The 12,990-nt window shown below is 41.7% G+C and overlaps 1 protein-coding gene across 8 annotated transcripts in view; it reads left to right on the top strand.

Annotated features, from left to right (window-relative positions):
* syne1a (spectrin repeat containing, nuclear envelope 1a) overlaps window positions 1-12,990 on the top strand; it is a 117,763-nt gene that overhangs the window by 52,447 nt on the left and 52,326 nt on the right. For all 8 annotated transcript variants that reach the window (XM_044048907.1, XM_044048904.1, XM_044048908.1 and 5 more), the window contains 12 exons: window positions 472-608; window positions 3,289-3,466; window positions 5,796-5,978; window positions 6,130-6,273; window positions 7,604-7,759; window positions 8,682-8,846; window positions 9,093-9,265; window positions 9,431-9,584; window positions 9,696-9,839; window positions 10,096-10,260; window positions 10,437-10,754; window positions 11,247-11,402. In XM_044048907.1, the coding sequence (XP_043904842.1) occupies window positions 472-608; window positions 3,289-3,466; window positions 5,796-5,978; window positions 6,130-6,273; window positions 7,604-7,759; window positions 8,682-8,846; window positions 9,093-9,265; window positions 9,431-9,584; window positions 9,696-9,839; window positions 10,096-10,260; window positions 10,437-10,754; window positions 11,247-11,402 (2,073 nt within the window). The remainder of the gene's footprint in view (window positions 1-471; window positions 609-3,288; window positions 3,467-5,795; window positions 5,979-6,129; window positions 6,274-7,603; window positions 7,760-8,681; window positions 8,847-9,092; window positions 9,266-9,430; window positions 9,585-9,695; window positions 9,840-10,095; window positions 10,261-10,436; window positions 10,755-11,246; window positions 11,403-12,990) is intronic.

Raw genomic sequence — 12,990 nt, 5'->3', positions numbered from 1 at the left:
AGGAGAGGAGAAGAGCGCTACGAGTCCATGGGAACAGGGAGGGCGGGAGGGTTGTTTATTGGTCATACGTCAGAAAAAAAGAGCGAGTGAGAGTCAGAGAGAGAGGAAGAGAGAGAGCGAGAGCTCTTGTACATATTTCATGGGACAGGATTTCATGACAACGTGCATGCAGAATGTGAGGCACGCTGAGCAGAGCGGGAGAACGTTATCCAGAGCTCCTTCCTGCCACACTCCACCAAGAACAGAAATGCTATTGTACAGGCAGAACTGTGAGTATGTGTTGAACTGTGTGTGTGTGTGTGTGTGTGTGTGTGTGTGAATGCGAGAAGAGCAAAAGCCAGGGTGTGAATAGGAATGTGGGTGCTCTGATTGGAGGATGTCATGCAGATCCGTTAGGTGTTTGTCTCTTGTTGACACATATACACACACTCGCACACACCGAGTCAGCTGGTGTCTGTATGTGTTGTCCAGGATATTCTGGAGGGCTTGCAGAGTGCAGAGCCGATGGCAGAGAAGTTGAAAAGCCAGCTGAACGACCTGGTGCGATACTCCAGAGACCTGGGTACACAGTCTGACCGGGTCACCTCAGTTATCAAACAGCACAACAGGTAAGTGAAATCTTTATGCTTTAGTGAGCAGTGTGTGGCAGTAAAATACTTACATGTGTACCCATGATGATGTGAAGTGATATTAGTAATAATTTTATATCCTGATGACATGATTGTACCAGGTTATTGATCCACTAATTTCTATAACCAGCTTCAACCTGAATTACAAACAGAACATTAAGGCTGTGAAAGTTTTTTGGTCTAAATGCATACTTTGAATATGAATTTTGATATTGATATTGTTGTATGGTTTTGCATATATTTGTTATGTAATAGCATCGTGCATTGTGATACATTTTGACTAAGTTGTCCGGCCATGTTATTGTCTCAAATGGATGGTGTCACAGTGCAAAACCTGTTCATTCATTCCATAACACAGTAACCACAGGGCTGAGCTCTTCCAGCTGAGTTGGGAGAGTTCGTGCTTAGTTTTACAAGCTTCCATCTGTTTGTGTGTGTGTGAGTGTCACTTCCTCTGTGCTGCCTCTTTTGGACCTTTTCTAGTATTAACACTGACATTGTTCAGGACCAACAGTCCTCATGGAGATCAAAGAGTGGTTCCTAATAAGGCAAAGCCTCATTTTTGAGGTTAGGATTAAGATTTGCGGTTCAGGTATCAGCTGGTTATGGTTAAGGTTAATGATGTGGTTTTGGTTGAGCTGTAATACTTAATAGATATCAATGAAGTGTCCAAAGAAGAATAGCTACGCAAACCTGCCCATGTTTTTGTGTGTGTCAGTGTGGTCATCTCTGACCACAAGTCCTGACACGTGTCAGCCAGATAAAGATAAAAGGTGAGAGACAGCACCAGACCCACCAGTTGCTTAGCGACATTTAACCACCTTACCTTCATCTCTGCTTCGTCCACTGAGTTTGTTTTTTTGTCCTGCTGTGGTTTAATTATATGCAGGGCTGAATGTGACTTTGGGAGAAAGATGTTTTTTCAATGCTGACATGCTGCATGCGTTTACTGAGCTCTAATTGCATGCGTTTGAGCCCACCAGTGAGCCTGTTTTCATTTAGCATTTGTTTGTTTGTTAATACACTATGAAGTGCCTTTACAACAGCACAGGCATACACACATATCAACGACAGTATAGCACAATTTACCTTCTTAATTTTTCATGGGGTTATATTGTTAATGTAATCTTGAGATACTGCTGGCTCATGTGGTTAACCTGGATGTTGGAGATGCTTTGGCGGGTAATTGGCTTTGACTGCTGATTGGTAACAGCAGCCTCCCTCATCCACTTGGCTGTTTAGTCTGTAACAGACTTGGCTTGCATGTTCTTTGCACCTGTCCTGTATGAAGCACTGCAGAAAGACAGACAGGATGGGAAAAAATAGCAAAATACAGTAACTTCCCCCTCCTTTTAATAGCACATGGCAGATTTTGTCTGTCACAGCAGAAAAAAGTGCTTCTTCCACACTCATCCTCTCCCCACTGTGTTACCCTTCCATGCCCTCTTCGCATCATTGAAACTCATGGCTGTTTATGTGCATATTCATGTGTTTGTCTGCTATGGTTGGAGAGGGGTGAGTGTGTTATTGACTTGTTTTTTTATGCCTCCCATTTGACAACAACACTTGCTTCAACAGCTGTGCACCTTGGTTCCCTGCTGTCATCCTTTCCATCACTTCTTATACTCTCCTCTTGATTTTAACCTTCGCCCTCTGCCCTCTGTTTTTACAAAACACAAACACAATGATCTAGTCAGTATTATGCATAATTTAGATTTTGTCTATATTTGTTAATGTTACATGACAGAAATTGTATGAAATGTGTTTATAATTATATCAGATAACTTACTCATACACTACATGTTGGTATGCAAATGGCAATTACATCTATATGTAATTTGACGTATTGCCAATTCAGGGAGTAGTGTGTCCGATATGGTGAAAGGACAAAAGAGAAAAGAAAGAATAGGTTTAACTATACTGTAGTGTGCAGATAATGTGTTGTGAGTGTATCGAAGGAGAGAATTTAAAAAAAACTTTGGCATTGAACAAAAAATGTAATTGTTATTGAATGGAGGTCTGTGTTTTGCATAATTGTCATGTATTGGCATTTTTGTCTGCTGCTCTGACATGTGGTGTTATAGATTATGATGTTCCTTTTCCTTTATTTATTCATGCCTAATTTCTATATTAAAAATTAGATTACGTATTCTACGTTTTTAAAGATTGATTTGAATATACAATCACCCTTCACTGTAACCTCTCACTCACATACTGTTCCACTGCCACATCTCCTCTAACTCAGCCTTTTTTCCCTGTAGCATCCTCCTGTCATCACTCATTGTCTCCATCTTGTCACCCTTGTAAACTCTTGCCCCACTCATATGTTGCCTTTCAACCCCCTCCCACGCTGTACCCCACAACACCATCCCCCACCCACCCACTTTGCCCCAGCACTCATTTTTTTCCACTTCACCTATTTTGCCATTTCTCCACCTGCTTGGTTCTCACTCCTGCTCATCTCCTCCTCCACAATGTGAGGACACTTTGTACGATATAGTATCTGAGCATCTGCTCGTGTATACTCTTTGTTTTGATGAGCACATGGGCAGGAGACACTTCCTGTGGTGGTTTTTCTCCTTTTGTTTATTTCTCCAGTTGGAACTGAGTGTGTGAACAACATTTTAAAGCCATCCTTTTCTTTCAACTTCATCCCCAGTCTCAGTCTTCGTGCCTCCAGAGAGTGTCAAAACAAGGAGCGCTTGTTGGAGCAGAGGTTCCGCACTGCCCTCCGAGACTTCCAGCAGTGGTTGGTCAATGCAAAGATCAGCACAGCCAAATGCTTTGATGTGCCTCAGAGTGTCACAGAGGCCTCTGTTGCCCTGCAGAGGATACAGGTGAGAGATATTTTTATCTTTTAGACACCTGTGAAATGTATACAGTATGTTCTTATAACATGGATGATGTAAAATATTTTCCATGTGCAGTTTTTACAACGATGGTTTTGCTCTATACAATGTGGACTTCGAAATTACACCATGATCGCTTAGTTCATCTGTGACTGCATGTTGTTTTAATTCAATGCTGCTGGAAACTTGTAGTTGGCTGATATATGATGATCATTTATTTGGACCAATGTATTTGGCTGAGTTTGGCTTTTGTTTTTTAATGCATTTGAGAGATATAACTTTTTTTTAATTTATCAACCAAATTTTAATACATGGAACTTCAGTAAATCAAAATAATACACTTTGTAAAAATAAACCTTTGGATGAAAGAGAATAATTTTCTGAAATTTGATGCTGAAAATTGATCAACGTCTTTTTGTTATATTAGCTAGGATTACAATTTAGAAGTAGATTTTTTTGAATGAGTTTTTATTCAAAATTACTAACAGGTTGCCAACCATTGGCAGCTTTTTGAGAAATAACAACATTTGCAGTGACTTGGCTTTGTACTGATAAAGTGGTTGCCAGATAATACTCATAATCTCCTGTCTAAGAACCGCCAAGTAGTTGGGCCATGTTGTCTTTTTATTATTGGCTGTTTTCCAGCTTCTTACTTAAGTAGCTTTTGACAGTGAAGCTGAAATGTGTTTACATAACCAGAACATTTAGCTGCTGATGGAATCTTATTGTCATCAAAATATTTTTTATCTTTCTTTATCTTTGTATTGTTGTGATACATCTGCCTTTATTTTTTTGGTTTGCAACATAGACTACAGATTTAAATGCATTTTTGAGGCTGAGCACACATTTCTCCCACAAAATAAACTGCTAAAAGAAAAACAAGGCAATAGATAAAAAAAAGAACCCACTTTCAATAAGAGATCGCTCAAGGGGACATCTGTATTGACATGCCCACTGTTGAGTGTCCTCTGGTGGGCTTGTCGTAGTGGCATTACCTGCCGTAAGCTAGAAAAACTGGAAGTGGGCGCTTTGCCAAGAGGGATAAGAGAGTGATTCACAGTGGGGTTTCTCTGCCATTCTCCTCAAAATATCTCATGTGTCTCTCTTTCCCTCTTTGGAAGTTGGCAGGTGTAACAGTCTGGCAGCCTCTTTAGAGAACCCCAGGGCCCTGGCTAAAAGTCAGGTGCTTGTCACTTAAGGTAGATGTTCCCTTCATCCCTGCACTACATAGTTAATTACCTCTCACACACCTGACTATGTTGACTACAGCATTACTACCAAGGAACTGTGGTGTAGGCTTAGCCCTAGTCAAAAATGCAAATCTGGACTTGTTAAGCTCAGAACTTTATTTTCTCTGAGATTTTTGTGATAGTACACACTTTAACTTATTTAATCAACAGTGACGTGGTGAGCATGTCAAAATCGGGAAGCACTGTGGTGGTGATATATTGTGCATTTTTTCAGAACTTTTTACTGCAGCTTTAAGGATGAGAGTGAAAGTCGTAGCATATATAGCAGCGGAGGAGATTGAAATACAGAGTCGGTCATGTTTTATTTATTATTGACTTGGTGAAGAATGTAGAACAATGTTTCCACATGGCTGACCTCTGGGAGGGCCAGCGTGGGTGGGGCGGGGGCATCCATTGTGTCACACTTAATTGGTGGTGTACTGTTACACTGGCAGAGGCTGAATAGTAGTAAGTGTGAACAAAAAAATACAGTGAATGGACATAAAAGAGAGTGAGAAAGTAAAGCGACAAGGACATGAAGAGAGACAGAGGAAGACTTGACTGTTTTTATATGCGACTGTGCTGTACTAAATGTGTGTTTGTGCGTGTGTGTGAGGCTATGTGAAGCTGCAGTGTGTATAAGTGATGTGCTGACTGCACAGATGGTGGAGTGGTCCCTGCTGTGCACTACTGTCATCGACTCAGCTCTGAGGGAGGGTTCTGTGTGTTTGTGTGTGTGTGTGTTTGTGTGTGTCTGTGTGTATGTCTGTGTTGTGGGTGGTTACAGAAGTGCTATATAAAAACCAAATACATTTCAGGCTGACTGCCTTCCCTTATCTGTGATTGCCTCACTGTTTCAAGCCCCACCTTCTGCCCACATACGTGGAATTATTAATGCATTTACCTAATTACTGCTTTTACAGTGTGAGTGAGTGAGATTCTGGGACACCAGAAAAATATGTCATAAAAAAAAAAGTTGTCATTTAGGTCATATCGTCTGTCTCTCTACTTACACACCATCATCCGTTTATGTGAGTGTTTGTGTTGAAAGTCACAGTTCTTTTGTCTATGTCTGCGTATCCCCACAGGAGTTCTTGAGTGAAAGGGAACATGGCCAGGCCAGACTGAGTACAGTAGGTGCCAGTGGGGATCTGCTGATGGCTGTGGTGTCCAGAGACAAAGTGGAGGGGGTCAAAGCCAAGGTGGCAAATGCGAGAGAAGACTGGAAGAGCTTGATAAATAACTTGCAGATGAGGGAGGATGCGCTCAAGGTCGGTTAACGAATGTTGCTTTCTATCGGCACTGAAAATGAATTAAATAAACTATGACATCATAATCAATAAATTGCTCAATTATACCATTAAAATGCCTTCTTTTATCTAATGTCAAACAAATTAAATATGTTGTGTATCATATTTGTAGAGCCTGCAGTCCCAGATGACAGAGTTTGAGGCCAGTGCTGAGCCTCTGCAGGAATGGCTCAACAGCACCGAGGTCAGAGTTCAGGAGAGCAGTGCTCGGCTACATGACCTTCCAGCCAAGAAACAGGAGCTCAGCAAACTGCAGGTATTATGGAGCCTGAAGCGGCGCCTATCACCCAGAAGAATCTCATTCCACTGGCTTTCATTAATCATTGCAGATTTCCTGATTCCTTGCAGTTTCCCTCACTGCCAAACATCACAGCACTCTTAAAATTATATCTCTCCTATAATTATAGTGGTTATTTATTGGGCCTTCTGTTAGTTTTACAGTGTTTTATAGCCACTCCTTAAGCAATATGTATTGGAATTCATCAGGACAACTTAATTCATCCTTTAGGACCCATAGTCTAAAATTACATTATGTCATGCTTAGAGAAAGGTTTATGCAGTTCTTTTGTCAGCTGCTATTGTGGACATTTTCTCATTTCCTCTCTTAACACAAGTAAAATCTAATATTAATAATACTAAATAGCTGTTGCTCTCCATCAGATATGGATCCCTAAAGTGCAATTTGAAATCAGCTGGGAAAGAGAAGAGGCTAATTACATTTGTTGAGCACCACTGGATCAAAAAAGAGCAGCATCTTGACACAATAGTCAGAGGGAAAGTCCAGAAATCTAATTAATTCTCCTTCTGTCACAGCTGAAGCGCAGTGTGGCTAAAAGGCCTTTTTTCAGGATGCGATAACAGCCTCTGCCGTGTCTGGCAGAGACAAAAAAGGAGGAGAGGCATGGAGCGTTAAAAAGATAAAACTGACAAAAGAGACAAAATATATCAAGCTCATCTCAAAGCTCTGCCCTTATCATTGTTGCTATTTTTGTATTGACTCTGTCGAAGTGCTGTAGCACTTCTCCTGGTTATCTTTTGTCTGGCCCTGCAAGCAATTACATTTCTTCCCTCAGCACCTGAAGTACAATACAGTACATGCAGGCTTCAGTGTCTGAACCTGTGTTGGCAAAATCCTCTATACCCTTCCTCATCTGCCCCCTCCTTTGCAGTATTTTATCAGGCTTGTCTCCACTCCCTGTTCTGTGTCCAAAAACTGAATTACCATGTTCTGTTCTGATTTAAAATGGAACATGAAGAAGAAAAAGTGCTGATACTCTTTTTTTTTTTTTTTTTTTTACAATGTCTTTATCCATGTATTGTGATGTGCTCGTCTTGTTCTGTCTGTTCATTTGTTGGGTTAACACAACCTTGTATCCCTCTTCTGCGCTTCACTCACCTCCCTTTTCTGGTTTATGGAAAACACTATATTTTTATCATTTCATTTTTTTTCCCTTGACTCAAAATACTGTGGCACTTATATACAACCATGCTTACCAATCTTTTAACATTTCACCCCACACTTTCATCTATGCTACTCCACATCTTATTTTTCCATCTCCTCCTCCTTCTGCTTCATACTGGGCCAGTGTGTACTGGAAGAGGTAGCTGATCATGAGGAAGAGCTGGGCAGGCTGAGGGAAAGCGCTCACCGTCTGTGGGAGGGACAAGCAGCAGGGAAGGGCTTCGTCCACCGTGTGTCCCAGCTGTCCGCACAGTACCTAGCCCTCAGCAACTTAACCAAGGTAACACTGCTCCCACCTTGTAACTCCGTGTCTCCCAGTTCCTGTCTGCTTATCTGTGCTTTTGTCTGAAAAATGCTGCAGCACGCTGAAATGTGCCTTGCTTGATTCTTGGCAGAAAAACTGTACAGCCTTCTGTTCAGCCATGTTGTTTGCTGTTTTTCTGTGTAATTTGTTGTGTTGTTGACTGTTGCACATCAGTCATGGTTGCTGTAATCAGCTTGCCTTGCAGATGAAACATTGCACTCAGGAATACCTGAGTAATTTATCCGAGTGTACTCATCATTACTCACCTCTGAAATGTCTTCATGGTTGTGGCCTCATCAACACCAAAAAGGCCTGAGGCTATTGAGGTTACCTTTCTACAATCAAGCACCTCTAAAATGTCAGCACTGAAACGTGTCAGCGCTCCAGAGTCTGACCTTTTTGAAGCTGTCGTTAGATTGGTCACGCTCCAATGATTAATTTGTTTTAGTGTAGAACAAAACATTCACACTGACTGTGAAGACCGTGCTCTTACCTCAGGACCATGAGAGTGCCCCAACAATGATGAATGGGATTTATTTATTTTGTAGGCTAGCAAGCTAAGAGCTATTTTTAGGTCCTCTTCCTGCCAGACAGGGGAAAAACAGGGGAAAAATTAAATCTTAAAATTGCCCGTCGCAGATTTTTTTTGTAGCTCTGCCTTTCAGTTATGTAGAGGTTGATAATGTACAAATGATGACTGCAGAGACAATGCACCATGTTTGTTCTGTATTGAGGGGGTGGGAAAGTCTCCAGAGACGCCTGAAAGGAAAAAAAAGAAGACTTGGATTTCAAATACTCACAGAACGATATGAAGAAACTGACAGTGTTAACCCTTTTCTCATAACCAACATATGACTTTGAAGAGTGTGTTTACAGTGGTGTGTTCTCATTTTTACAGGACAAAGCCTCCAGGATTGAACGTATTGTGGGGGAACATCGCCTCTTCTCTCAGGGTTTAAAAGAGCTGCAGGACTGGGTGTGTGAAGCTCAGCGGGTCCTCAACACATGCACCTCCACCACCACGGACAAGGGCGTGTTAGAGGACCGGATGTTACAGCTGGAAGTAAGAGTTGAGAAGATGAATACACCACAACTTTCAGGAACTAGGCTATTGCTTAACATTTGACCTAAAATAAATATCTGTGTCTCCTGCACTGTGGCATGCTGACACTTTCAGTAATTTATGGAAGCTATTATTGTCTTAAAAGTGGGAAATTAGTTCATGGAGCAACTGTAGGTCTGGGGGATTTGTGTTTATAGAGATGTTTATTTCAGTTCCCAGAAATTTTTCCTTGTGCTCTGTCTGTAGGCCTTACTGGCTGCTCGTCAGGAGAGAGAGATCCAGTTAAAGATGCTGCTGACACGGGGAGAAGCAGTCCAGAGAAACACTTCGGTTGAGGGAGTCCCAGTGATTCGCAAACAAATCCAGGACCTCAAGGACTCATGGGATTCCCTGCTTTCTGCCTCCATTCAGTGTAAAAGGTTGTGAACACGAACTGTCTAGTTTCTCCAGAAGGATTTCAGTTACTTGAAATGCTAATGAAGATTTGAACTTAACGCTTTGCATGTGTGTGTTATATATATATTTATATTTATATAAATATATATTTATATTTGTATGTTGTGTGTTAATTTTATTTGTCTTAGTCAACTGGAGGGCGCTCTGTCACAATGGACCAGCTATCAGGAGGACGTAGGTCAGTTTGTGTTGTGGATGGACCGTGTAGACGAGACCTTGAGCTGCTCAGACAGACAATACTCTGAGATGAGAGACAAGACAGCAAACCTGGGAAAAACCAAGGTATCACATCAAGATTTAAACTGAGCAATTGTCATATTTCTTTCAGAGCCTCTCTTTAAAAAAAAGTATAAACTACAGTGAGAGTGTGCGTGTGTTCTTGTTTTATTCCAGCTTCTGTATGAAGAAGTATTGAGTCACAGCAGTCCTCTGGAGACTATTGCCACAAAGGGCTCCAATATGGCCGAACACTGCACCACTCAGCAGGAGGTGCAACAGCTACAGTGTCGGTACAACTCCCTTAAAGAAAAGGCCAAGGTACTTACCCACAAGATACAGTCTCATTCTTGACTCCTTGCATTCATTTCTAATGCCTATATATTTGAATTTGAAAGTCGAACAATGTCGTTGATATTTCCAAAATTCTGTTATTTCTCAGTTATCCTTTGCTCTGTTTAAATGTCATTCCATCAGGCTTTCCTAATGACTTGTTTTTGACACAAACATTACACTGTCTGGTGCACCTGTAACAGCTGTGGAGCTCCAGTAATGTCTTTAACATGGTGTCTTGCAGAAAGCAGTCAGTAAGGCCAAGGGACTGGTGCTGGTCCATCAGGAATATCAAAGGGAGCTTCATGTGTTTGAGGACTGGCTGGAGCAGGAACAGGCCACTCTGGCCTCCTTGACCCATCCAGAGGGAAACGTGGATACAATAGAGAAGACACTGCAACAGTTACAGGTGGTGACACTGTGGAGTGATGTGAAATGTTTTTTTCATAAATAATGTGAACACATGAAAGAAAACCTCAGATCTTTCTATCAAGGTTGAAACATAAATCTTTATCACCACAACAGAACCATTTCAAACTACAAAATCATACTGGTTCCTTATTCTTCTCCTATTATTCCCCTCAGCTCCTGCAGGATCGCTGCTCAAATGGTCAGTCATTGCTTTCCGCTGTGCTGACCAGCAGAGAGAGGGTCATCCCATGGGGTGTGCCGCAGATCGAGGACCGAGCCCTGGACACTGCTCAGCGAGAGTGGGGCGCCTACCAGGGACGCCTGGAAGAGACTCAGACCCAGATTAGCACCACACTGACCAGACTGAAGCAGATGGGCCAAAGGTTCCTGAGTCTGGCCCAGTGGCTGGAGGAGATGGAGAATATGGCAAACATCAGACATCATCGGAGGTCAGATAGAGCCACCAAGGAGACTCAGCTAAAGAAACTCCAGGTCAGAAAGAGAAGACACTGGTGCTGTCTTTATTAACTGGGTGCTGTCACAAATCAATGCAAAATCTTTTCACTGACTGCAACAGCCTACCTATTTTCTCACCATATACTCAGCTCAGTCTTTGAAAATGAAAGTCAGGAGGTATCTCGGAGCGCTTCAATAAATCACTCTTCCAACGTATGTGTGCCCTCCGTTCACAGCATGTGTACATAGAAAACAGCAGTGGACAGACACTGTTTTTTCAACTGGGTCTCCTCCCTATGAAACAAACTTCCTGCCAGTGTTGGGATGTCAGACTTCCCAGCAGTTAGAGGGAAACACACAAATACACTCATTGCCCTTTTGTCCCTATATCGTGGTTGCTTTCATTAAGGCTTTGTTTTTTGAGTAAAACCTAACTAGCACTTAAATCATTTGTAATCTTCAGTTGATTAAACTAAAATATAATAATATGGTACCCTCTCTGTATCTTTGTCTGTATCTCGTTAACAGGGGTGTCTTAAGTCAGTGCTTGTACGGCAGGGAGAAGTCGATGGCCTCTCTTCTCTGGTCCAGCAGGTTCTGGAGGAAACCTACATCAGTAGTCGCATTAGTGTTACAGCCACCCAAATCACTGCCAGTTACCATTCTCTGCTGCTCAACATACAAGTAAGACACTCTTTGTGTATCTGTGTATTTAATCTGCAGGGGTTTGACTATTGCTTCCAGTGTTAAAAAGTTATTTTTGACACTATCACCCACATCATCTGCTAAAACAGTGGCACTCGAGAAGAATGACTTAGAACGCTGCTGCCGGACAAGTACAATTCTGAATTTCCTGTCCACCAGAAGACTTTCCTGTAAAAGACTTGTCTGCCACCATGACTCCACAATAACAACATTTATTAGGGTGTATGCAGGATATACAAAGCTGGGTTAAATTTAAGACTTGAAAGGATAGTCCAGACTGGATGTTTGTGACCCCACCAACCTTTTACAAGGGTATTATTTTAGGATTATTTATTATTACGTCACATATTTTTCAGTGCCTGTCAGCAGTGTATAACAATAACAACAGTCGCCCCAAATTATATAAAGATTCTTGATTTATTTGAATGATATTTTGTGCTTGTATGTTGTGATACAATTATCACCCTAGCTAATACAGACAAAGTTAATTTTAGGTACTGATTGAACCTGCAGTGATCCTATTTTAAACCCTTTATTACTAACATTCCTACCATGTTTAATGAAGAGAAAATATGTATGACCATTTTGGAAGGAATTACAGTAGATTAAGTGCTGTTTAAGCTTGAAGGCCCTCCAGTGGTCTTACTGACGAATGACACATTTTGTGTTTTACTGTCTCAATCATAGATCAAAAAGCTTACATATTATTTGTACAGTGTTCGCATTGGGGTCTCTGTCTTCGGAGGGTTTTTCAAATATGGTAATGCGCTCACCATGGACTTCACTCCAGTGAGATAGGATTTTGTTCTTATTTATTACAGCACCCCTCTGAAGTAGCTTTTAGGGTTGTCCCCATGAGTCGAGTCTGTGTTGTTCTATTTTCCTGCTCCTCTGGGGGGGGGGGGACTAAAGGGAAATCAATGGGGCTCCCCTGGTCTGGGGCAAAAGCTGTAATTAAAGGCTACACGATGCAATCTCACACCCAGCGCCAGGAGTGGCAAAGCTTTGCCTTCACAACATTGATTTTTACACCTCCAGTAACACATCTGAGTATGTGCGCGTGTCTCTCTGTCCCTCCCTCACTTTGTTTCTCCCTCTCTCTCTCTCTCTGTTATATCCACTCCCCTTCCTTCCTCTCACAAAATTAACCCAAGCATGCAGATACTTCCTCTCATGCCAACACACATGGATGCATCATCCCTCTTTTACCATGGATGCCTGTAATTACACTGTGTGAAGTAGGGGGCCATATGGGCTTGAGGTGGGAAGCTATTACCTCTGTCTAGTCAAAAAAAAAAAAAAAGGTGCACTATCAGCGCTATCAGCTAATTGGCTCTCACCACAGGATTTGCAAAAAGAGTGAATAATGTGTCAAATCTGCAAGAAACCCTCTTCATCCGTATGGTGTTGCAGATTCAAAAATCTCAGTCAATTGAATAATGTTTCAAAAACATAAAGCTCTCCTTCACCTTGCAGTGAAGTTACTGACATTCAGCAGATGAAAGCGCAAGGGGGAAATGGATATTTTCTCTTTTGATGGCTGATCAGAGAACTTTTGGTCCTTGGT

The sequence above is a fragment of the Solea senegalensis genome, linkage group LG17 (genome assembly GCF_019176455.1).
Source record: "Solea senegalensis isolate Sse05_10M linkage group LG17, IFAPA_SoseM_1, whole genome shotgun sequence".
Classification (NCBI taxonomy): Eukaryota; Metazoa; Chordata; class Actinopteri; order Pleuronectiformes; family Soleidae; genus Solea; species Solea senegalensis.
This window is presented reverse-complemented; position numbering and strand designations above follow the sequence as displayed.